At 36.2% G+C, this 26,830-nt stretch overlaps 1 protein-coding gene across 2 annotated transcripts in view; it reads right to left on the bottom strand.

The window, feature by feature from the left end:
• Nucleotides 1-994: 994 nt before the first annotated feature.
• Nucleotides 995-26,830, bottom strand: part of CLPX (caseinolytic mitochondrial matrix peptidase chaperone subunit X) — a 37,222-nt gene continuing 11,386 nt past the window's right edge. The window contains exons 4-14 of one of the 2 annotated variants that reach the window (XM_030875264.2): nt 22,160-22,314; nt 19,806-19,965; nt 18,359-18,400; nt 14,150-14,326; nt 13,617-13,781; nt 12,695-12,783; nt 11,602-11,766; nt 7,822-8,121; nt 6,097-6,189; nt 4,504-4,610; nt 995-2,729 (exon numbers count right to left, since the gene is read on the bottom strand). In XM_030875264.2, the coding sequence (XP_030731124.1) occupies nt 2,639-2,729; nt 4,504-4,610; nt 6,097-6,189; nt 7,822-8,121; nt 11,602-11,766; nt 12,695-12,783; nt 13,617-13,781; nt 14,150-14,326; nt 18,359-18,400; nt 19,806-19,965; nt 22,160-22,314 (1,544 nt within the window). In that variant the 3' untranslated portion in view covers nt 995-2,638. The remainder of the gene's footprint in view (nt 2,730-4,503; nt 4,611-6,096; nt 6,190-7,821; nt 8,122-11,601; nt 11,767-12,694; nt 12,784-13,616; nt 13,782-14,149; nt 14,327-18,358; nt 18,401-19,805; nt 19,966-22,159; nt 22,315-26,830) is intronic. The other variant, XM_030875265.2, reaches the window with a different exon arrangement.

Here is a 26,830-nt window from a genome sequence, read left to right as displayed (position 1 = left end):
TTCTGCATAAAATTACAACTTAATCTGGCATACAAGATATTCTATAATTTTTAAAAAATGTACGGAGCACCAAATATATGAAGCACCATGTTAAGTGCTGGTTATAGTTAACGAAACAGGCATGATCTTCATGCTAGTGGACTGAACGGTGTAGTTGGAAAGACAACTGAAAAATAAGCTTGGGGGTTTGCTATAGAACAGGAAATACTAGGCATTGTTTAGATGCTTCTGGGAATGTTTCAGAAGGAAGGAGACCAATAATGTAGTAGAGATACTAACAAAAGAACCGGAGGCCTTAAGAAATGAGAGGGGATGATGGGATCCCCTCATAATAACATGGAGTGACTGAGTTTTGATAAAAGGAATCCTTCAGCTGTAACTGGAGAGAAGGTTGGGTGCTGAAGCAGATACATTTATAACTTTGATGGTGGGAAGATGAGTTCCATCTTTTGATGGTTTCTCAATGAAAGGCAAAGTCTTCAGTAAGATGGAGAGGGGAGAAAATACATTAAATGGTCTTCTCAGAGTAGTAACATGAAGTTGTACTGGTTACCTATTTCTCAACTCCTAAATCTCCCTAGTTGTTTCACATTTCTGAGATTTTGATTTACTTTTCATTATTCCTTTCTGGAAAATTCCTACTTGTTCTTCCAGATCCATCTGGGCTATCACCTTTTGTGCCACACCTAGTACCTACCTCACTTCCATTATTATAATGCACTGATGTTTGTATTTGCTTCCCCTACTAGACTGGTAAACTTCTTGGAAAGCTTGGTCTGTATTCCTAGTGTGGGGCCCATGCAGGATATTTAAGTAAGGATTTTCAATCAGTGTTTAACATAAACAGACTTTTTGTCTGTGGAATCTACAACTAGGAGAATTTATTAGAAGAATATGAATGTGTCAGGATTAACAGTCTCTAGAATAAAGCCACTCATGATATCTGTGTCCTTTTAAAAATGGCACTGCATTATGGACACACCACAACAATGGCTTTCATTTAATGCTTTTGTTTTATTCAAATGCCAAAATAAGTTTCAAGATACAAATCGCAGTTATACTCAGTTGTGTTTAATTTAAAAACATCAATTATGCTTTAACTTTCAAAACCAAATGTAAGTTGTTGTGACTAAAATGTCTCCCAGTGCATTTCTGGAGGACTGCCTTTAATATATTTAGTAGCTACTCCAATTTTCACTCTACAAAAAGGAAAATGATGAGGCTGTAAGAAAAAGATAAAGAACAGTTATAATATGAAAGACTTCCTGAGAAGAACTTCAACCATTACTAGGGCGACCAAGAAAGATACCAGTTTCTGTTCTATACTCTAGCAACCAGGCTTAAACACTTTGCAAAAGTGCATTTTTGGTCCTACCCCAGCCATAAATAGATATCTAACATCTCTTATTACATCACAGAAAACCCAATTTCATCAACAAGATGTAGAATTTGCTAATAGCTTAGGGTTCTTTTCCTAAGAAAATGGGGGCGGGGGCAGTAAGAGGAAAACTCAAGAGTTTATAAACTAAAAACTGAAAACAAATGTTTAAAGGTACTCTGATTTAAACAATTTCAAACAAGGCTGAACTGAAGGAACAGTATAGGAACTTCTATCAATATAGTGGGAAAGAAAAAAGTTTTAAAGGTACTCATATTTTAATATTTATGGAATCAAATGAAATAATTTTCACTGTTAAGTCCCCCAAATTTCCCCCACTGTTTAGTTTTCTTATATAATGAAAGTTAATAACTTATATTTTAGTATGAACACATTCCCTTCTGCTGATAGCATAGATTTTCTTTAATATTCTATGAAGCCAAAGAATTAGACAAATATCCAGCACCAGAAAACAACAAAAAACTAAGTACTTTAGGTAAATGTATTAGGATATTTTATTTAGCTCAGCACATGGCTGTAATACTACTTTTAGAATTAGATGTAGTCTCTTCCTGAAGATTTAAGGCAGACTTCAATTCCATCTGCTCACTCATGGTACTAAAATGGACCAAAGATGGCAAATAAATCAGACAAGTCAGCAAGAGAATGGCCTTTTTTTATAGTCCAATGGGGAAGTTTCGTGTCATGCATTAGTGGATAAGACTAAGAATACAGCTAAACAAATCATCAAAATAAGGTTCTTCAGGGTACTTTTTCCATGAAATCTTTAACTACTTGGAAACTACCTGTTCCAATTTTTAAGATGAAAAAAATTCTAATATTTTCAGGAAACAAACATGGGTAGAAAAGGCTAAACTAAAGAATGGCACCCCAATCTTCAATTTTAAAGAGTTTATTTTCCCATTTATAGTTACATTATTGTAAAATCCACAGTTATTGCAACATCTGCATTGCTTAAAAGAACTCCTAAGAATTTTTTTAAAGCGTATTTTTAAAAAACCAAACCAAAATAATGTACATTTTGTCTCTGAACACTGTGTCATTAAGTCCATGTTATGTCAGTCTGTATAAATCAATGTGATGTTACATTATATACATGATCTGATTTTTATCCTAAAAGCTTCTGACCATGTATGATATCCAAGATAGATCCAATGCTTTTAATGTCAGACTGTAGAGACAGTTACGATCCTAAACAAAAGATGGAAAACTTTATATACAGGACAGAAGTCTGACAGTTTAGCTGTTTGCAGCATCTGCTTGACGAGGCCATCCTTCTTCTTCAACTCCAGAGTCATACTCCTCTTCAGAGGATTCTTTCGTTGGAGCCCTATAATGAAAAGCCATCAGTGTTTTTTGTTTTTTTAAATAAGAATTAGGGGTAAACACAACTTCTCAAAAAAATGAATAATAAAAAATTAATCCACTTAGCTAGAAATGACACACAAAGAAGGAAAATATTAAGAGCACTTCTAATACTAAGATTGCTTAATGGTAAAATATGGGAAACATTTAGAGCACACAACCAAAAACTACAAGTAGTTTTCCCAAACAAATTTTTTACTGAAATAAATCAACAACAAGGCTTCAACCGTGAAGGCCTTTCCTCCAGCAAAAAAGTAGAATCTATTAACGAAAATGCTTGACATTTAGCATGTCAATGGTAAAGAAATGGAAAGCTTCTGATCAAACCAATATGACTCAAATTAGTCAAAATTATGATCAGACCACCACAATTCCTTTATATATTAATATTAAACAATAAAAATGAGAATTATATCTCTTTGAATAAGTAAAGGTTGTTCAAAACCAATCAACTGCCTCATAAGTTACCTTAGAAGATAAGCATAAAACATAACATATGTTGTGACAGAAATCTAATTTTTATGTAGGTAACATTAATGTCAAACACTGTTTAATAAATATTTATTGAATAGATCAGGGTCAGTAAACTACAGCCTGCAGACCAGATAAAGCCCATCATTTGTTTTGTAAATATTTATCTGAACACAGACATGCTCATTCATTTATGGACTGTAGCTCTAGTGCTATGAGGGCAGAGTAGCTGCAATACAGATTGTATGGCCCTGAAGTATTAATCTAGCCCTGTACAAGACAGTTTACTGACCCCTAGAATAGTTAAATAAAGCAGTGAAAGATATGTCAAATTTGTCAACTGATAAGATACAACTAAGAGAAAAATTATGTCGTCAAAGTTTTGGTCTTATGTGGGTCTTCCCTGGTGGTCCAGTGCTTAAGAATCCACTTTCCAATGCAGGGACACGGGTTCAATCCCTGGTCTGGGAACTAAGATTCCACATGCCGCGGGGCAACTAAACCTGTGCTCCGCAACTACTGAGCCCACACACTGCAACTACTGAGGCTGCGTGCCACAACTAGAGAGCCAGAGCCCACGGGACCACAACTAGAGAGAGGCCTGTGCGCCACAATGAAGAGCCCTCGCACCACACTGAAAGATCCTACATGCCGCAACAAAGATCCCTCATGCCACAGCTAAGACCCGACACAGCCAAGTAAATAAATATTTTTTAAAGTTTTGGTCTTATGAAAGACATGAAACAAGTAATTCATAAATTACAGAATTAGCAGCAAAGTTCATTTAAGTCTTTTCATTTGGATTACTTTTATTTTTTTTTGATACTTCTTCCTTTAGGAGAAAAAAGTGGAAACTAATTTTTTTTTAATATTTATTTATTTGGTTGGTTATTTGGTTATTTATTTGGTCTTAGTTGCGGTAGGTGGGCTCCTTGGTTGTGGCATGCGAACTCTTAGTTGCAGCATGCACGTGGGATCTAGTTCCCTGACCAGGGATCTAACCCGGGCCCCCTGCATTGGGAGCGTGGAGTCATCCACTGTGCCACCAGGGAAGTCCCAAGTGGAGACTAATTTTGAAGATCAATTTTCAAGACTCAAAATATTTTATAAACCAAAATCAGAAAATTTTTCTACAGAAAACTTGAGATAACTGATTAGTTTATGATTTATAAGGATTTTTATATAATTTTATGACAGACCAATAAACCATAGCAATAAAGAGCCTATCTCAAGCTTTAGATCTGTTTTAGTTTGACAATACACTTTACCGGATGTATCCTGGTTCCTTCTTTCCTTCTACTACTTCTTTGTCAACCTCCACACATACAATATCAGAATTAGGGACTTCGAACATTGGTTCTAGTAACAGCTTTTCCTAAAAAGATAAAAAAAGTAATGAATTACATGGAAAACTGAGGTTACATATAAAATGCTTGTATTCTACAGGTTATCAATCGAATTCATCAACTCAACAAATATTATGGAGTCCCTGTTATGCACCAGTAACTGAATGTTGAAAAGTCAATGTAAAAGCTTTCATATTCTTATTAAAACAGCTTCTAACTAAATTCACAGAGAAGTCATTCTATAAGGGAAGGCTTTTTGTCTGTATAGTTCTGCCTACTTAGGTCACCGTGCACATACAAAAAGACTGTACCTTCATTTTGTATGTGATTCAGGTGTTACTCAGAAGCATTCTTGACATACTCTATGACTAAAGGAGGTCAACTAGTAATCCTTAATTTGGAAATGATTTAATCCTAAATCATCTCTACAAAGCTATGACTTCAAACAGGCATTTGTCTCAAGTGCTGCAGTAGATCTAAAGTTATTTACTAAAGAAAACTAGTTTTGCCTATGAGCAGGGGCTGGATTATGTTCCATATTAAGGAAAATACTGGTTGAGTACATCAAATTTTCTAAAAATGTCAACTGTATCACCTGTTTTTCTAGTTTACATGCTTATAAATCTGTCACAACACCTGAAGTCCAGGCCTTCATTAAAGAGTAAAATCTCAAATTATGATGGATGTGTAGCTCTAATCAAAAAGTCCTACTGAGGGCTTCCCTGGTGGCGCAGTGGTTGAGAGTCCGCCTGCCGATGCAAGGGACACGGGTTCGTGCCCCGGTCCGGGAAGATCCCACATGCCGCGGAGTGGCTGGGCCCATGAGCCGTGGCCGCTGAGCCTGTGCATCTGGAGCCTGTGCTCCACAACGGGAGAGGCCACGACAGTGAGAGGCCCGCGTACCGCAAAAAAAAAAAAGTCCTACTGAGATAAGAGAAGTAATATTTAGCAGTGAAATCCTCAGAGAACAGAATATGTGCTTGCTTTGGGAGCATGTAGGGAAATAGTAACCCACTGTACAGCCAGACCTGGGGGAGTAGGGGTGAGAACTCTAAGGAAGAGGGTGGGTGGTGACTCAAAGTAGGCTGGGTCTCTAGGATTTGTAACAAAATAAAAATAGTTCATAACATACTGAAGAATTTAGGGGTAAAATGCCACAGTATCTACAACTTCATTTCAAACAAAAAACAACAATGAGGATTTCAATGGTTCTGAGAAGGCACTCTGGAGCTTAAGTCAAAAGGCCTATGTAGAGTTTTGTGAAATTCTCCTTCCCATGATCCTGATTTCCTCTATTTCATTAATCATATTAACTGTATGTCCTTTGTTGCAAACACCCTGAAGTTCCTTTTTAGGAAAAAGAAAGATATAATATACTGTGACCAAAAAAAAAAAATCACAAAAAATATTAGACCAATTTTCTGGATGTATTTCCAGAGGAAAACATCGAGGTTTAGTATTCTCAAAATTCAGACCAAGAAATAATCTAGTTTCTGTAAATTTATGCCAACTTACCATTATGGACCGGAGGCCTCGTGCACCTGTTTTTCGTTCTAGTGCCAATCGGGCTATAGCTTTCAAAGCATCTTCAGTAACATTCAGTTCACACTACAAATATATTCAAAAGAAATAACTCAGATAATACTTGATGATATTTTCCTAATATAACCATGCAGTATTTGATCTACTAACTATTACTACCTACCACCATTACTGGTCTTTTTAGAACAAAAAGAGACTAATGCCCTGACTTTACTGGTAAAGAAATAAGTTCCAGAGAGCTAAGTACACTGATTCACTAATACTCAGAAACACAGAGTCAGAATCTTTGTGTCTTGACTGACACTATCCCCTTTCAGACTAAAGCATTTTTAGACTATAACTTAGTTTCTGGAAAATATTCATTTTAAAGAGTGTTACTAACCCTCTCATCCTATAGAACGAAGGTAAAACTTCATACAAGTCTCTCTAAATTACCACAAATTCCAAAACTTATTGAGAAGTTAATATACGCTCCCAAAATCAAAATACTTTGGAACATCAGATTTTATAAAATCTTGGTATTAAACAACTTTTGTTTATTAATTTCTATATCCAGAAAATGTAAAATTTAAGTGAGGTAATTATCTCTCACAGTGCTTCAGAACCTTGCCTTCAAAAAGCACTTGTTTCTATGAATTAACCTATGGGAAGGTCTCAGTATGAATCTCAAGTTTGTCCTTAGTCCTTGAAGAGGTTTTCTACATTAACGTGGATTTTCTAGGGCTTTATTCAACATTTATTGAACCCCTGTGTGTTTATATATTAGAAACTGAGTGATGAATCAGACACCACCTTTGCCCTCAAGAAACTTAAGTGTATTGGGTGGTGACAAATTAGCAAAAGAGCATTTACAGCATAGTGTTTGCACATGGTGCTAAGAGAGCACCAAAGTGGGGGCATCTAAATAAGGCTAGGGGACCACTGAAGGATTTTTAAGGAGGGAAGTAAAATAATTAGCTTTGTGTTTATTCATTAAGTATTTATTAAGAACTTAATATCTAATATTTGTTGAACACTGTGTTCAATAATTTTAAAAAGATCCACTCTGGAAGTAAAGTGGGAGATGATAATATTTTGGTGGTGGTGGTCAGAGACAGACTTTAGATAGGGAGACCAATTAGGAAGTAAATGCATGGGTCAAGGTGAAGAATGATAAAGGAGACTGACTTGAGGTAGGGACAATGGCAATGGAGAGAAGGAGACTGATATTTTGAGACACTAGGTTCAGAAAACCCAAACATTTGCTATCTGATTAGATATATGGCTCCAGGTGTCTGGCTGCAGAGAAGTAGATGTGAGAGCTAACTTTAGAAAAAAGTATACCTAGTATGTCACAATGAAAGCATTTAGAATATCAAGGCTGAAAAGACAATCCTGTGTGCCTGGCTTGAGGGGTTAGGGGTAGGCTGCTAGCACAATTTCTCTCTATATATATCCTTGGGCTTTAAGCTACAATGTCAATTTTAATTAAGAAAAAAATAAAGCCAACTCCTAAGTGTCTAATATGACACAACGTGCCTTCCCTGATTCCTAGATCCATATTTAGTGAGGAATAGGCTGGTATTCCAGATAAGTATTGCTTTTTTTTTTTTTTTAAAGTATTGCTTTTTAATTTGTTAGGCTAACATATGTAGAGTTTCAGTAGCAAAAAAAAAAACAACCCATAAATTAAGTAAGTATAAAAAATAAAAATCTAACCTTATCCATGCTGAATAAGGCCTGGTACTGAGGAATAACAGCATTACGTGGCTCAGTTAGTATTTGTACAAGTGTTTTCTCATCTAGGCTATGCAAAGGAACTACCACAGGCAACCGTCCCACAAACTCAGGAATCATGCCAAATTCAATGAGATCTCTGGCTTCCACATGACGTAATAAACGATCTTTTTCTTCAATGTCTTGGTGAGTATTTGATTCTCCACTTCGATTGGCAAGGTCTGCAGCAGCTGCAGCCCTTCTGCCTTTTCCCAGATTAGATGGTGTTCCAAATCCAAGATACTGCCAAAGAAAAGACAGGTATTATAAATAACAGAATAAAGCTGCATCGTGCTCAGCATTTTACATGCATATCTCATGCCATCTTCACAACAGAAGAAAGTATTATCATTTATATTTTACAACGAAGAAAAAGGCTTAGAGAGGTTAAGTACCATTGCTGCTAGTGGTAAAAGCCAGGATTCAAACTCAGGTCTATCTGCCTTCAGAATTGAGAACCTAACCAACTCTCAAAGAATGAATTCTAGTAAAAGTAGGTAAGTAAGAACTGTGAAGGGAAGTCCCTTAGAACTCATACAATGATGTTGCAGGATTTTTCTGAGACCTCTAGACTAGTGTGGCTTCCAAAATGTGCAAGAACTGTGGAAACAGAGATAGTAATTATTTTGTAACCAAAGTCAGTTTTGTAATACTGTAAACAGGAATAGTGCCTATGGAACAAGCAGACTTAAAACAAAATTATCCACAAGTGTCTTAAGTCATTGCTAAGCATTCTATTAAAATCGTGATTTGGGGTTGCATACTATGAGTTAGAATATCCTATGAGTTAGAACATCCTATGAGTTAGAATAATTTCGATTTTATAAAGAACATGTAAGGACATCAAACAAAAATGGTAACTTTGCTGCAAAAAGTTGTTTATCTAAGGTGTATGGATCTTGCTTTAGTCAATATAAAAGAACTATACTCCAGGCAACTGTCCGCAGTTTAATTTTGATATGTCATACAACTTTTGTCAAAAGAACAAGTACATGATATATGAGAAAACAGCTAAGTTAAAAATCCATTCCTGGGCTTCCCTGGTGGCGCAGTGGTTGAGAGTCTGCCTGCCAATGCAGGGGACACAGGTTCGAGCCCTGGTCTGGGAAGATCCCACATGCCGCGGAGCAACTAGGCCCGTGAGCCACAACTACTGAGCCTGCGCGTCTGGAGCCTGTGCTCCGCAACAAGAGAGGCCGCGATAGTGAGAGGCCCGCGCACCGCGATGAAGAGTGGCCTCCGCTTGCCGCAGCTAGAGAAAGCCCTCGCGCGGAGACGAAGACCCAACACAGCCATAAATAAATTAATTAATTCATTAAAAAAAAAATCCATTCCTGATACTCTAAGCTGTGTATGTGGACAGTTAGTGTATCAGAAAGCAAAATACCTTTCATTCAATAATTTAAACATATATTAAACATTTATTATACATACAATATAAACAAATATAGTAATAAATATATATACTCATATTTATTATATATATGGATATACATTTATTAAGCATTAAGCATTATTATAAAACACTGAGGATACAAACCTGAAGACAGCCCTTATCCTAACCTAAAGGGACTTATTTACAGTGAGAACACATGAAGATATTAAAGCATCATAGGTGCAATGAAGGACAACTGTACAGGAAACTACAGCAGTGGAAAGAAAGAAAAGAGGAAATACTGGGGACAGAGGGTAGGAGGTGACCAAGAAAGTCTTCACAGAGGAATTGCCTAATCATTTGACAGACTGAGTCTTAAAGAATGAACACATATTACCACCCAATACACTTCTGGATTTGTTTGAGCAAGAAATAAATGTTTATTGTGTTAAAAAAAATGAACACATATTTGCCAACTGGACTGAGGTGGGGAGGACATGAGCAAAGGCAATAGGAATAAAACTTAAGACTGCAAGCAGTTTCATATGGTTAGGAAAGAGGTAGAGGTAGAGGTATATTATTTATATTGTACTCCTGGCTTTCAATGAGGTTTGGTAAAAACAGTAGCCAAATGGATGAGTTTAATCCTCTATAAAATCACTGTTGCAGACTCTCTTATGTCTCTGTCATCTTTTCCTAAAAATCTATGTGACAGGGACTTCCCTGGTGGTCCAGTGGGTAAGACTCCACGCTCCCAATGGAGGGGGCCCGGGTTCAATCCCTGGTTGGGGAACTAGATCCCACATGCATGCCACAACTAAGAGTTCGCATGCTGCAACTAAAGATCCTGCATGCCGCAACTAAACATGCCACAACGAAGATCCTGCATGCTGCAACTAAGACCCGGCACAGCCAAAATAAATTAAAAAAAAAAAATCTAAGTGAAAAACTCTTTTTTAATCTTTGTCTCTCATGAAGACATCATACCCTTCCTCTTTCAGGCAATAAAAACTAGCTCATGATTTCTCCCTACTTTTCATTAAGAAGTTCAAAGCTAAACAGAGTGACTTAATTTCCACTAAGCTGAAATGACCTAAACCTTCCTTTTACATGTTTCTGATCTCTTTACTAATAATACTTTTAATTGTTCTTTTCTAAATGTTTCTAGCTTCAAATTCTTTTTGGAAGTATGAATTATAAATAAATATAAGAACATGGTCCTTGGCTTTGGTTACAGAATTTTGAATATAAAGTTCTCTCTCTCTCTTCCCCACCCTCCCCCATCTGTCTCTCTCAAACGCATGCATGTTTGGGCGCACACACAAAGAAATAATTTCGTCTTTCTAATTTGTTAGGCTAATTTATACAGAATTTCAAAAGCAAGAAAAACATAAATTAACTAATATGAAAAATAAAAATCTAACCTTATTGAGGAATAACAGCACTACCTGGCTCAGTTAGTATCTGTACAAGAGGTTTCTCATCTAGGCTATGCAAAAGAATTAACACAGGCAACCATTTATTAGCAGCGGTTTTTTTTTTTTTTTTACTACTACTAAACTACTACATTAGTAGCTACTACTACTAAACTAAAAGCTAAAGTAAACTACTAAACATGCAAGGCCAAGGAGACTTAAAGCAAACAATACAGCAAAGAGGTGATCTATGATATATTCATTTACGTAGAATATATTATATAAAAGGTATCATTTGTGGCTACTATGTAAAACACAAAAGCATGGAAAACAGGCATGTTTTCGGGCTTCTTGCCACTATGCTGACATTACATTTTATCGTAATCAATCAATAAACAGGTACTGGGCATGAACTTTGAGGATATGAAAAAATAAGTACCAGTTAAAATCAAGGCTTATAAGAATGTTTAAGAAACATCTATAAAACTAGGTGGGATCACAACCCTTCCCCCAACCTCCAAACTGCTTTCCTCCATTTGTGCATGTCAGCAGTGATCTATGAAGACTCTATGGGCCGGAGCAATGGAGACAAGCTCTTTATTGGGCTCCAGTGAATTGGGCAAGAGAAATGAGTAGAATTTTTATTGATACAGCAGCTACCTCAAATAATAAAAAACTCCTTAGATGAAATATAAAATTGAAATCATCAAGTTATACTTTAAAAATGCCCATATATAGATGATATTTAGAAATCTTCCAAACTACTACTATGACATTTTAAAAATAACTAGGCATATATTTCTGGTATACTCTAAGAAAACCTAACTCGTAAAAATCCACAACTGGCAGCCAGCAGATATGAGATTAGAAACTGAGGGTCCATCCTCTAACTTCAAATGCTTTCTCTCCTAGTAATCACTCAGAAAAACTTACCTTTTCATTTTTTCTCCTGCTGATGATTCTGTCCAAACCATTGAAAGCACCAGATGCAACAAACAGGATGTTTGTTGTATCAACTTGTACCGTTTCTCCACGTAGCTTACGGGAATTCTTTTCTGGAACATTGACTACTGTGCCTTCTAGTAGTTTTAATAAGCCCTAAATAAAGAATAAATGATTTATGGCATCATCATATAAGCGTATTATTTATTATACTTTAGGTAATGGGATTCAATGGGGAAAATAATATGTGGTTATGGTCAATGAGCATAACTGAAGAAAACTCCATTTCTATAACTAACATGAAAATCTAACATACTATCATATTAATTATTCATAAATTTATTTGGAATAGGTATAGGACTCCTGATGCATTCAGACATAAAGATAGAATTATGGCTCTCTAAGATGTTATCCAACCATGGTGGGAACATTCAAAATTTGAAAATATTTGAAGATTTGTCTTTCATGCAAATTAAAATTCTATTCTACTCCTAGTGTTAAACTTTGAGAATACCTATATATTGAGATGCCTTTATAAAAAACATCATCCAGCACATTTTATAAGTGTGACTGTACCTGTCTATGTCTTGGTCAAAAAAACAAAAGCAAGTTTCCTTACCCTGTAATTTATGTCATAATTAGTTACCAGTAAAAGGTCAAGTTGCCCAATAGATTATTATGACTTTAAGTATGACTCTATAAGGCATAAAACTCTATTTTATCTTCTAATTAAGTGAAAAGAATAAGATACATGTATATAGTTCATTTATGTCTAGTTACAACCAGAACTTTCTTCAAGAGTCCTCTAGAAATGTTTAACTGGGCCTTTGTGTAATAAAACCAACAAAAATTAAATTTCATTTATTTCTTTAAAGTATTTTTAATTTCCTAACAGAGGTAATTTGGTATTTAAAATCGCCAACAGCTTTCTCTTAGGACCTGAACTAAATGGTATATGGAGTTTGGAGTGGGAGAAATAAACAAAACAGAATCTAATTGAATGTGAAACCAAACGTACAATATTTGGGAGGTTGATGTATTCCCTTCCTTTTAGTGGACTTGAACAAAATATTCAACTGCTTACTTGCTGAACGCCTTCTCCACCTACATCCCGTAACTGATGAATGCCTGGCACACTGCCAATCTTATCTACTTCATCCAGAAAGACAATTCCTATAATTTAAGGAGGATTCTATTTATAATATGAAAAAGATATACACAAAATAACTCAGCTTTAAACGACTAGGTAGCTAGAGAGCAAGGTTATTTAATCTTTAACACTTAACATATACAATGGCTTAATACTATAAAAATACACTGCTAGCTTTCCCACTCATCATTTTGTGCAAACGTTTTATAATTTATTCTATAGAATATCACTTGGGTATGATAACCAATTCTCTATGACAATAGTTATCTACCCCACTAATGTTTTCAGGTTCTTTATTCTAAGAAGCTGAGATAGAGGTATAGTGTGAAAGCAGAAGGTGGATACAGGGCTGGTATTAGCAAAATTTTAGCTTATTTTTTTCCCATCCATATTCTTGTCTTAAAGGAATTTGGACAGGAAGCTGTCAAGCTCTTCGTGTAAACAAGGACAGATGATAGATAGGGAAAAGAGAAATGCAGCATCTATGACATCCCCTAAGTCAATAGCCTAATTTGTTTCTATATACATCTTGCACTCTCCTGCACTTGTCCTCATCCCCTCCCTTACCCCACCCCAGCATTACGAGTATAGAGGAAAGTCAGAACAGGAAAAACAATGATAGTATTAAGGATCTAATGGAATAGTAATTTAGCCTGTTTTCACCCTAGTAGCCATATTATAACATTAAGGCAAAGCAAACTTTGTGGCCCTTGGTATGCTAGAAAATGTTTAACATAGCTACTTTTATATAATTATAGAATTTTACTCCTTGACTCAAAATAAAAATTATATTCTCTTGCTATTAGACTGCTTCCCCAACAGACTATATCTGGGGACAAACTACACTGAAACATACCTTGTTGTGCTTTTTCTACATTATAATTGGCATCTTGGAGCAGTTTGGCAATCACAGATTCAATATCTTCACCTACATATCCAGCCTGAGTCAAAGTCGTACAGTCACAGATAGCAAAAGGGACATCAAGGCATTTAGCTAGGGTTTGTGCCAGAAGAGTTTTACCTACAAATAGAAACAGTAACTAAAAATTTACTAAAAATATGTTGTCATACAATTTCTCTACAAAAATGCAAAACAAATTAAATGTGAAGAATGTATAATAAGAAAAATTAGTGTTACATCTTTTCTCCACTATTACTCAGATATAATGGTACCCTATTTTCATTATTCCTGTTAAGATATTAGGGACTGGCCTAAAGGGCAATACCAACACCTCAAATTCAGTTCTAAGCCCTTTATAACTACCATAAGATTGGCCTTAGATGTTCCTCTTAAGAGTGAGAATCCCCCAGTCATAAGACACAGGTTACAGAATCATTTATATTCTATTTTTTTTTAAATGAGTAGTGATTTTTCAGTAAGTTATTTACCTGACCCAGTTGGTCCAAGCAGCAAAATATTACTCTTTTCAAGTTTTATGTCATCATGGGAAGAATCCAATACTTCACCTCCTCGTTTTTCCTGAGGTATTTGTTGGTTTACTTGTTGCTGCATTGATGCTCCTAAAGCATTACCATGTGGACTAATTCCAGCAATCTGAAGCAACTCTGAAAAAATGCCAAAGGAATTATTAGAGCTTCATTTGATTTTACCTGAAAAAATGCCCAATAAAACCCTACATCTAAAACCAATCACCTATTTAGAAAAAATTTAAATATTCTGACATTTTGCCTTACCTATAAAGGAAGAAAGCCTCAAATTATCTAATGACAAATGTACAATACACAATGATTATTCAGGGAACCTTAAGCAAAGGAAATGGATTATTTTTACCTTCCTTATTTACATAAACTTGTATGAAGAATATACTTTTACTGAAAAGAAGGCAGTGTAATAGGAGAACAGTGCTAGGAGTCAGAAAGCTTTAGCTTTGGTCCTTTATTTGCCTCTAAATAGCTATATGATCTTGAGCAAGTCATATGTACACTTTGTGTTTCTATGCCTGTGTTTAAGAACAAAACACAAGGGCTTCCCTGGTGGCGCAGTGGTTAAGGATCCGCCTGCCAGTGCAGGGGTCATGGGTTCGAGCCCTGGTCTGGGAAGATCCCACATGCCATGGAGCCCATGAGCCACAACTACTGAGCTTGTGTTCCAGAGCCTGCGAGCCACAACTACTGAGCCCACATGCCACAACTACTGAAGCCTGCGTGCCTAGAGCCCATGCTCCGCAACAAGAGAAGTCATCACAATGAGGAGGCCACGCACCACAACGAAGAGTAGCTCCCACTTGCCTCAACTATAGAAAGCCCACGTGCAGCAACAAAGACCCAACACAGCCAATAAAAAAACAAAACAAAACAAAACACAATTGATTTGGAGGCACTTTGAAAGATAAAGGTATATTATTTTTTCAGTACAAATGAAAATAAGCAGGGCTGTAGAGAAAGGGAAAAACATTGAACTGAGAAATAGGAAACTTGGGTTCTAGTCTCGGTTCTATTGTAGGAGCATGGCAAGTCACTTAGCTTTACTGGGCCTGCTTCCTTAGTGAAAATACTGAGACATATGACCTTTAAACAGTCTCTTCCACATTTAAAAATGATCCTGTGAGTCTACCAGAGAAACCAACTATGGTAAGATTCATTATCTTTGGCCCTATCTGAATTCCTGATTTTACAGGATCTCAACTGGATCACTGCAGTTCCTTTATTAGAGACATAATCTTAACTATATGGGAATCATATTGTTGGCAAACTAACAGTTTATCAGCTGGATCCCTTAAAAAAAAATCTTATTCTCACTCTCTCTTGGCTGAAGGAAAGAATCCCAATACTCTTTTCAATTAGCCAGATTTTTAACTATCCATATTGCTCCTGGCTCTCAGCATTCAAGGTATCTGTGCTCATATCATACTTGTTTATATCTTCTGGATTTATTTTTAGGTTGTTTCTAAGAATATCAGTATTTTCCAATGCTTTATTATTATTTTGTGTGTGTGTGTGTGGTACGCGGGCCCCTCACTGCTGTGGCCTCTCCCATTGCGGAGCACAGGCTCCGGACGCGCAGGCTCAGCGGCCAGGGAAGCCCTGTCTGTTGGTTTGATTAAAATAATAAAGCATTGGGGGCTTCCCTGGTGCCGCAGTGGTTGACAGTCCGCCTGCCGATGCAGGGGACACGGGTTCGTGCCCCGGTCCGGGAAGATCCCACGTGCCACGGAGCGGCTGGGCCCGTGAGCCATGGCCGCTGAGCCTGCGCGTCCGGAGCCTGTGCTCCGCAATGGGAGAGGCCACAGCAGTGAGGGGCCCGCGTACCGCAAAAAAAATAAAAAAATAAATAAAAAAACCAACAGACATGTTCAGCAGACATATTATTATAGTACTATTCTATCTGGCTGTCACTTCCAAACTATCTTTGGGTCACACCCTTTGGTAAAGGGTTATTCTAGTCATCAAAAATAATAGGCATTAAATAAACATTTGAATTTAATTGTGCTCCATTTGACAGTTAATGATCAGCGAATAAATCACAATGCTATGTCTCAGTACAATTCACATCAGGCAAAAAAAATGCAGTCTATATTAGTTCAGTTAGATAGTTGTCCCTACTAAACAAAAAAAAAAAGAAAAGTTTTTTTTTTAATTTCAGCAAAATCTAGTTAGGAATTGTGACAATATAAGAAGGTGCTTGGCTGAAAAGTAGGTCTGCCCAATGGGGAAAAGATGATTTAGGTAATTTGAACAAAATCACAAGAAGCATACTGACTACAGTGAAATCATATGACACATGTATTTAACTTACTCTATGATTTAAGTATTTTTAAAAAAGGAATAATTTAAATAGTACAGAACAAATGATGTTTGTCATTCCATTTATGAAAATATGCTCCAGGGTAAACTTGAGATAACTCTCCTGTTCTTTCAGTTAAGTCTCTGTTCTTGCATTATCTCTCATTACATAGGCAGCTCTCTATAATAAGGACTATGAGCAAGCAGGCTAGAATAGTTAGTTGTGTGCAGCTCATCAGCTATATGGCCCTAGGCAAACTACTTAAAATTTCTGTGCTTCAATTTTCTTATACGTAAAATGGTAGTGAAAATAATAGTTTCTGTCTCATAGGTTTGGGGAAGATTAATGAGTATATACATGTAAAACACTTAAAACACTGCCTGGCAGATAGTTTTATATGTGCTTTGGAAGAATTTACTATTAGTACTACCGTTTTCTTGTGTTTAAGTATTTGTATAACACACAGCCCTTATATGCAAGCCAACTATTTCATTTCGTGCTTAACTTCAGAAAAACTTTATGTTCCAATGATGGAGGAAAAAAGCATCAATCTTAACATGTTAAAAAGACATATGTTGGTCTCTAATATGTGATTTCCAAAGGAACATCCAAGAATTTTTTTTTTTTTTTTTTGCGGTATGTGGGCCTCTCACTGTTGTGGCCTCTCCTGTTGCGGAGCACAGGCTCCGGACGCGCAGGCTCAGCGGCCATGGCACACGGGCCTAGCCGCTCCGCGGCATGTGGGATCCTCCCGGACCGGGGCACGAACCCGTGTCCCCTGCATCGGCAGGCGGACTCTCAACCACTGCGCCACCAGGGAAGCCCCACTACATACATTTTTAAAAAATCACTACATATATATTTTATCAAAATACTCACTATAGACTTTTCTTTAATAATTCATAGTAGCTTCATCAGCCACCTGCCCAAATTTATGAATATATATTGACAGCATATTTCATTACATTTAATAAATCTCATGCCAGAGTTGGTAAACTAGTTATGTTCTCATAGCTCATCCTGAATATACAGTACACTTCAAATAGTAGATGTATAACACTGTTTGGTTCAAAGGCAAATGTAAAATTATCAAACTTTTAAGCGAAAAATGTTCATACTGGCTTATCTATTGTTTTTTGTCTTTTGTGACAACATGAATCTTCTTATAACTTTGGAACCTTCTCCCTCTGTATGGCAGCTATATCCACCTCCAAAGAATGGGTTCAAGACATCAGAATGGCCACTACCTTTGGTTTATCAGGTCCTTCCACACCCTCCATCAGACCATCTGATGCTTATAGGGGCAGTCTAGGGCTCGCAACAGTGAGTTGGTGCTTATGTATAATTAGCGAGTCTACACTAAGTTTCATAAACACCAAAAAATAAACAGTGTGGTTTCTGGCAAAGAGTAGCTGGAAGATAATCTGCCTCCCCTAAAATTTGTCACTTACAGGCAGACCAACTCTAATTGTATGGTTTTTTTAAAAAAGGATATAATATTCAAGCTACAGATTTTTAAAAATACAACTTCTGTTAATATGCAGATCTAGAGAAAAACTGCATATAATACTTTTTATTTCTCTACATTATGCTTTAAGAAATATCACAACAGAAAAGATAAAATCAAATATCTAAAATAACCCAACATCTACAAACTACACAAATTAGCTATGAAACTGTTCCAAAGTTATATATACCACGTATAACAAACAGGCTTAGATAATATACAGTATCTTTCTTAGTAATACACAAGCAAATACATGTCTACCATTACTACTGCTGACAAACTTCACTGAGGTAAATCTCAAAAGGAAGAATGATTACAGAGGAGGACCTGAAGAGAGGTCACTTACTTGTAAATCTGTACTCATCCTCCCGTCTTCTTATTTCTAACTCTAAGAAAGAGGATGAAAATGGCAATGTGAAAATATTATATATTTGTTTAATTTAGGGGAACAAACAAGGAGTATTCCACTTCTTGCCCTCTTCCAAATATATTTAAAGAATATGTTCTTTAACGTCCTTTCAGCTTTTCACATTATCAAAGAATTTATATGCTACCTACTTTCTACATTAAAAAAAACCCCAAAGATGCTTAATGATGGCTGTCCAGTTGCTAATATTCACATTTGTCAAATACAAAGCTGCTATCTATTTTAAGAAAAGAGTAGTAATAATTTAGGTCTTTAATAAGAGTTTAAATCCCTCATACTATAAATACCATGTAACCATTTGCTTTTCCAGCACCTAGAAGAGCTTAACTATTAACTTGTTGACTGAAGGAATCAGAAAAAATCATTTTGCTCCATGACTAAACAACGCGATTTGGACCTTATAAAAATGAATGTTCCAAGTCTTTCAATAGTTACTATGATTTATACTTTCTAAAAAAGTAACTGATCCTACTACATGACTATTTTGCAGTAAGCTCAACCAGTGAACAACTGTCTTCATTAAGCCAATCAGTCATATATTTAGTAGCTACTAAAAGTAATTTAATACTGAAAGTATTTAGCAGAACTCCCTAAAATTATAAAATGATAACTAAAAGAATGTAAAATGATACACTGTAGGACAAATCAGAAATTACAGCTCCCTGGCCAAAAAAAAACCACACACACACAAAAGACCTTAAAATATTTACACTGTACTCTATTCATAGTTTTTTAAATAAAATCATTCTATTAATATCACACACAATATTGTCCACAGTAAGTTGACATTACACAGTATATTGGTACGTTAGAATCTACCATTAATAGGAATTATACTTTGAATCACTTACAAATTTGCCCTGAACCCTGCACTCTGTAGCTGGGGACTAAAAGGAAAGAGTGCTGAAAATGTTCTGTAAGCTTTATCATCTCCATATATCTCTGACTTAGGCAAATGAAATTCTGTATCCTGAACCCAAAAGAGAAGAACTCAAGAGTCACACAGAGAGCACTGCAATGATCCAGTCATGGGGAAATAGCTGTGGTCAAGTCTACAATTCAAAAATGATGTCTCAATCTGTATACCAGAACCCATGTACATATAACTGAAAACAAAAGTTTTAAGAAACAACACTTAAGTTGTTAACATACTCTGGTATTTTCTACTCACACTTATTAACTCTTTTTTAAATGCTGTTGGCAATGTACTGAAATGATTTCATGAACCACTAATGGGAAGTGATCTGTATTTTGAAAAATGCTGTAGTGTACTAAAAGTATTTTAAGACAAAAGCAAAGAGTTCCAAATAAGGATTACCTCTAAAGCACAGTAATCTCTATTTTGGTCAATTATCAAAACACTAACCTCTAGGAGTTAATGATGTCTGCTTCTCAACTTCTGCTTGCTGTCTCACATTAGCTGGGATATTATTATATATTCTCTTATAATGATTGTATACAGCAACTGAAAGCACCTTCTTAGCAAATGACTGGCCAACAACATACTTGTCGAGGTAGTTATAAATCTGAAAAATGATTAGATATGAACAACTTACTATGAGCTATCACAAAATATGCACATTAAAGTTACATACTGAGCACACTTTTTTTTTTTTTTTTTGGCTGTAGCGTGCAGCACGTGGAACTTCCCCTACCAGGGATTGAACCTGTGCCCCCTGCAGTGGAAGCATGGAGTCTTAACCACTGGACCAACGGGGAAGTTCTATACTGAGCACATTTACTTACAGTTTTAAATTTGAACAAAGATTCTCATCCAAAACAAAATGCCACGACTTCCCTGGTGGCGCAATAGTTAAGAATCTGCCTACCAATGCAGGGGACATGGGTTCAATGCCTGGTCCAGGAAGATTCCACATGCCGCGGAGCAACTAAGCCCGTGCACCACAACTACTGAAGCCCGCACGCCCTAGAGCCTGCGTTCCTAGGGCCTGCGTTCCGCAACTACTGAGCCCACGCACTGCAACTACTGAAGCCCGTACACCTAGAGCTCATGCTCCGCAACAAGAGAAGCCACCATAAATGAGAAGCCCCTGCACCGCAGTGAAGAGTAGCCTCCGCTCACCAGAGCTAGAGAAAGCCCACCACACGCAGCAATGAAGACCCAACACAGCCATAAATAAATAAACAAACGAATGAATGTTTGCTCCCTTTAGGTTTAAAAACAAAACAAAACAAATTGCAAGGGGCATGACACATTATGTAGCAATGATTCAGAGGCCCCAAACTTAAAAGGAACAAAACACAATTCTTTTGTTCTCTAGCTTAACAAAGTATCCCTGTACTCTTCTAGTGCTATGCCAGTTTCTATTCTATAAACAATGTCACTGATCCTAATTTTTGAAAGTTAATATTAAAGTCAATTAGAATACCTACACTTGCCACCATGGGTCTAAAGCTATCATCATTAATGTAAATCATTTTTAAAAATCCTTTTTACACCTCTCTCAATAATATAAATAATATTCTTCACAAAGACAACATATTATAAAACTAACCTTTTCAAAATAGGCATTATATAATCAAAGACCATTATACCACCAGTATCAATGTGTTTTAATGCTCATAAACATTTAGCTGCTTCTTAGATATTAACTTTAAAGCTATGCTTTTATCTAAATGGCAATCTAAAAGCCTTATTCTTGGTAGAAACTAAAGCTCTAGATGAAACTTGGATACTGCCAAGAGCTTAGCACCTGGGATAAATTATTTCAGCTTTTAGAAACAGAAATTAACTGTTAATATTCACTAACTCCTGAAAATAGTTATTTTCTAGAACTTTATTCTCTAGAACTTTGACTCAGATGTTTGAAGTCTACACAAATTAGAGGGGAACATAAAGCTTAACAGCTATATTTTCCATTACTTCATTTATTTTTACATGACAAATTCTATAGTCGTTGACCATATGTATTTTATTACGGTTTTTAAAAATCATCATTCCTCACAAATTATACCCATGATTTATTAAACCTGCCATAGCACACTTGCAGAGACAAATGCACTGGTACCTAAACAGTAGAAGAAAGCTAAACCGAAGCAGAGGGTGAGACAAATGATGTAAGTGTGCAAACATCTGAGATATGGCCAGAACAGAGGGCACACAGCCCAGAGCAGGGCTCCTCCTTCTCAGAAAGTGTACGCCAAGTACCCAATGAAGCTGGTGGTACACTCTGCTGTGTTTCACATGGCCAAATCACAATCCATCTGAGACTCCTAGGAAGAGCCCACACCACAAAAGTCACAGTGCTATACAGGAGAGCCCTGGCACATTGGTCAGGAAAAAATTACTTGCTTCCACTGTTAGCCCGAGGCTGTTTTACCATAAAGTAGATTAACTTAAGGGGGAAAAATTGCAGGCTGGTGTTATTTAGGGGCCCAAACTAACAAAAATAAATCCCCAGCTGCTCTATTTTAAGGATATCATTTTAGATTAACTCAGCATTAACACTATTTTAATAATCATCAACTATATTTCATTGCTACGAATACAGTAATCATGACATGGGAAAACAGCAATGGATTCCATACCTGAATTTCAAGTATCAAATATCAGTAACAATTTAGCCAGGTATAGTCCATATTAAGAACTTATAACACATGTTTAGATACTAGTATTAAGATTCAATATAAACTGGAGGGAGGGGAGCAATGAAATGTTTTCAAGATAAAGTGCTTATAAGACTGAACTAAGACCTATACCTTTTTGGGGGGAGGAGGTGGTTTCTGTTGGAATGCCAATTTTACAGCTTCTGCTGCTGATTCAGGTTCTTTAATTATGCTTTTCTTTGAGTCTGCTTCTGATAGCACAACAAAAAAATGATGACATTTTTCACACTTCACAAAGCGGGTGGATGCTGTAAAAGGACAGAGAAAAGTAATTCAAATAGTGTTTAACCTTAAAGACTCATTGAAATTGAAACCTACATACTTGACAAAAATGCTTGTAGTTCACTCCACTAGCCACAACAAACAGCCTAGTTTATACCTAAAATAGATGATAAAGATGAGTTCAGTAAACTACACTTTGTTCACTTTAACTAGGTTCTTTCATTTTGTGATAGACTGCATCTAGAGAAAAGATCAGTTGAAATGATTTCGACTTCTCCATTCGCTAAAGTTTTTTTTTTTTGGCCGCACCACACTGCTTGCAGGATCTTAGTTCCCCAACCAAGGATTGAATCCGGGCCCTCGGCAGTCAAAGCGGGGAGTCAGGGACTTCCCTGGTGGTGTAGTGGTTAAGAATCCACCTGCCAATGTAGGAAACACATGTTCGATCCCTGGTCTGGGAAGATTCCACATGCCGCGGAGCAATTAAGCCTGTGTGCCACAACTACTGAGCCTGCACTCTAAAGCCCGCAAGCCACAACTACTGAGCCCACACACCACAACTACTGAAGGCCGCGCACCTACAGCCCATGCTCCGCAACAAGAGAAGCCACAGCGATGAGAAGCCTGCACACCGCAACGAAGAGTAGCCCCCGCTCGCATGGTAGAGAATCCCATACAGACTATTAACAGATACAGAGCAAAAGGTACACAGGAATTAGTTACATGTTGGTAGGTCTAGGTATACATTTTTATGTTACCTTTGTGTAACCTAACTAGACAGGTAAAAAGAATTTTTAAAACCATGGGAATCTCTGTCCTTTGGGAATATTATAACTACCTATCCATACATTACAAGAAAAACTGCACTGGCAAGCACACCTCAATCTTCACAAAATAATCTAAATTTTTAAAAAATAGACAATTGCGCATTTAAAAAATAAATTTAACTATTAATTCAGCCAATTTAATTCTTACGTGTCTGTTCTTAAACACAAGGCCAAACAAAAATACATTCTGGATAAATTCTAGCCCCAAATTTTAAACTAGATTAGGGGTCATTTGTGTATTCCATTTATCAATCACCTACTAAGTGCTTCCCTAAAAAAAAAGATCAAGCTATACCAAGTACCTTTGATTAACACAAGCCCAAACACGTTATCACCATCTCCCATCAGCGGGAAAGACAGTGGCTTTAGTTTAGGATAAGGCACCAGTAAACAGGGGAAGGATTAAAGGGCAGAGAAGCCGCTAATCTAGTTCAAGCTGTGTGACAGAAAAATCTGGCCTGAGAACACAAGAACAAAATATTTCTCTGAAGATACTAGGTGAAAGGGAAAGAGAAACACTGACAAATAACATTCCTCTCTGCTTGCTGTTTGAAGGGTTGCTTAAATTCTACCTGAATACTTGCAATAGTTTTACACTGAAACATGTTCAACATATACTCAAGTTCAAGGATTCGATTTTATTTATCAAAATGCTATTTCAGAAAAACAAACAAATAAACAAGCATTGTAATGCATATTTTTTACTCCTAAAAACAAGGGGCAAAATCTGATTTTGTTAAATCATCAGGGGATAAATAAACCTCCTTCCTTTAAATGATTACTACAGGTATCCTATATTCCTTTATAAACAGAATACTGATTCCAGTAAACATGCTTGTATAATATACCCACGACAGAAGAAAGACTACCTTAGTAAAACCTTTTTCAGGATATTTGCTTAAATGAAAGTTCTTCATGATTTTGAAAAAGTTTCAGGGTCAAACATAAAATCTCCAAACCACTGCAGGAAAGTTTATTCTTAACCTATGAGAAATGTAATTACAGTAAGCCTTCAGAAAGTATTATATACATAAAAATAAAAACTAAAGGCTCTACCCAAAAGCAAAACATGCACTATGACTGTTTAAATGAAGTATAAGAACAGGCAAAACCAATCTCTAGCGATGGAGGTCAAGGTAGTAGTTGCCTCGGGGAAAGAGAGGTTAGTGACTAGGAAAGAACAAGAGGGAGCCTTCTGGGGTGTGGGAATATTTGACATGTAAATCCACCAAACTGTACATTTAGAATCCATGCACTTTCTTTCCTTTTCTGTAAAGAAATTATATCTCAATTTTCTCTTAAGTTAAAATAAAAAAGAAATAAAGACCAAAAAACAGAAACAAACAAACAAAAAATACAACTAAAAGCTCTACCTTAAATAAAGTAGGGATGCTATTCATGTTTGACAAGTTATTTTTTAAATGAGCAAGAAAAAACTAAATAATATATATCATTATAATCAAGAATCTTAGATATTATTTCAATTTCTGATGATTTTCTATACATTCATAATGGTATCTATAAAAATGGCATTTTATTTCTACAGTCAGTCAAGCAAGAGTAATACCACTATAAGAAAATATAAAAATCACTACAAATATACTTGTGAGATGAAATATGTACAGCAAGATCAATGAGCTAAGAACAGTTTCTACATTAAAAAAATGACAATGAAAGTTATATGAAATTCAAATTTCAGTGTCCATATACAAAATTTTATTGGAACATAGCCATCCTCACTGTTTTACATTGTCTATGGTTGCTTCTGCAGTATAACAGCAAAGAAGAAAAGTCACAACAGAGACCATATGGCCCATAAAGTCTAAAATACTTAATATTTGGTCTTTATAGTAAAAGTTTGCTGACTCCTGCTATACAGCATTTAAAAGGAAAGGACTACCCATAGAATGAGAAAAAATATTTGCACATCACGTATCTAGATAAGGGTCTAGTATTCAAAATACATAAAGACCTCTTATAGCTCAACAATAAAAAGATAACCCAACTTAAAAATGGACAAATATTTAGTCTTTTCTCCAAAGAAGATATACAAACGGTCAATAAGCACATGAAAAGATGCTTAACATCTTTAGTCATTAGGGAAATGTAGATCACAACCATGATGAGATACCACTTCCCATCCCTATGATGGCTATAATAAAAAAAGACATAGGGCTTCCCTGGTGGCACAGTGGTTGAGAGTCCGCCTGCCGACGCAGGGGACACGGGTTCGTGCCCCGGTCCGAGAAGATCCCACATGCTGTGGAGCGGCTGGGCCCGTGAGCCGTGGCCACTGAGCCTGCGCATCCGGAGCCTGTGCTCCGCAATGGGAGAGGCCACAACGGTGAGAGGCCCGCGTACCGCAAAAAAAAAAAAAAAAAAAAAAAAACTATATTAAAAAAAAAAAAAAAGACATAAATGTTGAAGAGGATGTAGAGAAATTAGAACCCTTACACATTGTTAGTGGGGTTGTAAAATGGTTGTAAAACTACCACCTCTGTAGCAGTTCCTTAAAAAGCTAAACAAAGTTAACATTTCACCCAGCAATTCCATTCCTAAGCATATACCCAAGAGAAGTAAAAACATAAGTACACACAAAAACTTGTAAACAAATGTTCACAGTAGCATTATTCATTCATAATGTCCAACAAGCAGAAACAACTCTCAAATGTCCATCAACTGATGAATGGATAAACAATGGAAATACTATTCAGCCATAAAAAGCAATGAAGTACTGATACATAATACAACACTGATCAACCGTGAAAACATGCTAAGTAAAAAAAGCCAGATATAAAAAGTCACATAATGTATAATCCTATTTATATGAAATATCCAGAATAGACATATCCATAGAGACCACAAGTAGGTTAATGGTTGCCAAGGCTGGGAGGGGAAGAGGTGGAAAGTGACTGCTAAGGGTTATGGGGTTTCTTTTGGGGGTGATATAAATATTCAGGAATTAGATACTGGTGATGACTGTACAACTTCATGGATATACTAAAAATTCCTGAAATGTATACTTTAAAAGGGTGAATTGTATGGTATGTGAATAATAATAGCTCAATAAAAAATTAAAATTTAAAAGAACTTGTATGTATCAACACACAAAGCTCTCAAAACACTGCTGAGTTGGGAAAAAAAACAATTTGCAGAAACATGAACAATATGAAACCATTTATGCTTTTTAAAAGTTATGTGTTCAATGAAGACATATTACAGAAATATATCTTTAGCATTATCTATAATGCTCTACTTTTTTTTTTACAAAGGGAGATATACATATGTATTCCTCGGGTAATTAAAAATAATTTAAAAGGACAAAAAAAGTAGACACTTAAACAGGCCATTCACAAAAGAGTTACAAGTGACTAAGAAGCACATAAAAGAATAAAAACAAAAACAAACAAAAAGCACATAAAAAGATGTTTATGAACTAATAACTAATAAATGCAGATTCAAACAAAATGAATAACCCACGTTCAAACAACATTCTTTAGAACCAGGATGATCCAATTTTCAGTGAGTAGACACAGAAGATCCTCAGCATTCAAAAGGGATACATTCTGGAGAGACTTTTATTATGGGCCAGCAAAACCAAGGAAGAGGGCCTCACTGTTGGGGATTCTTTCTTCTATGCAGTACAGCTCCAGAGGAAAGGGACAGTATCATGCTCATCTGTGTATTTCCTGGGCCTAGCAGTGTCTGACTCAAC

Source organism: Globicephala melas, chromosome 2, assembly GCF_963455315.2.
Source record: "Globicephala melas chromosome 2, mGloMel1.2, whole genome shotgun sequence".
NCBI classification, from domain to species: Eukaryota; Metazoa; Chordata; class Mammalia; order Artiodactyla; family Delphinidae; genus Globicephala; species Globicephala melas.
Note: the sequence above shows the minus strand (reverse complement) of the source record. Positions and strands in the feature narration are given on the sequence as shown.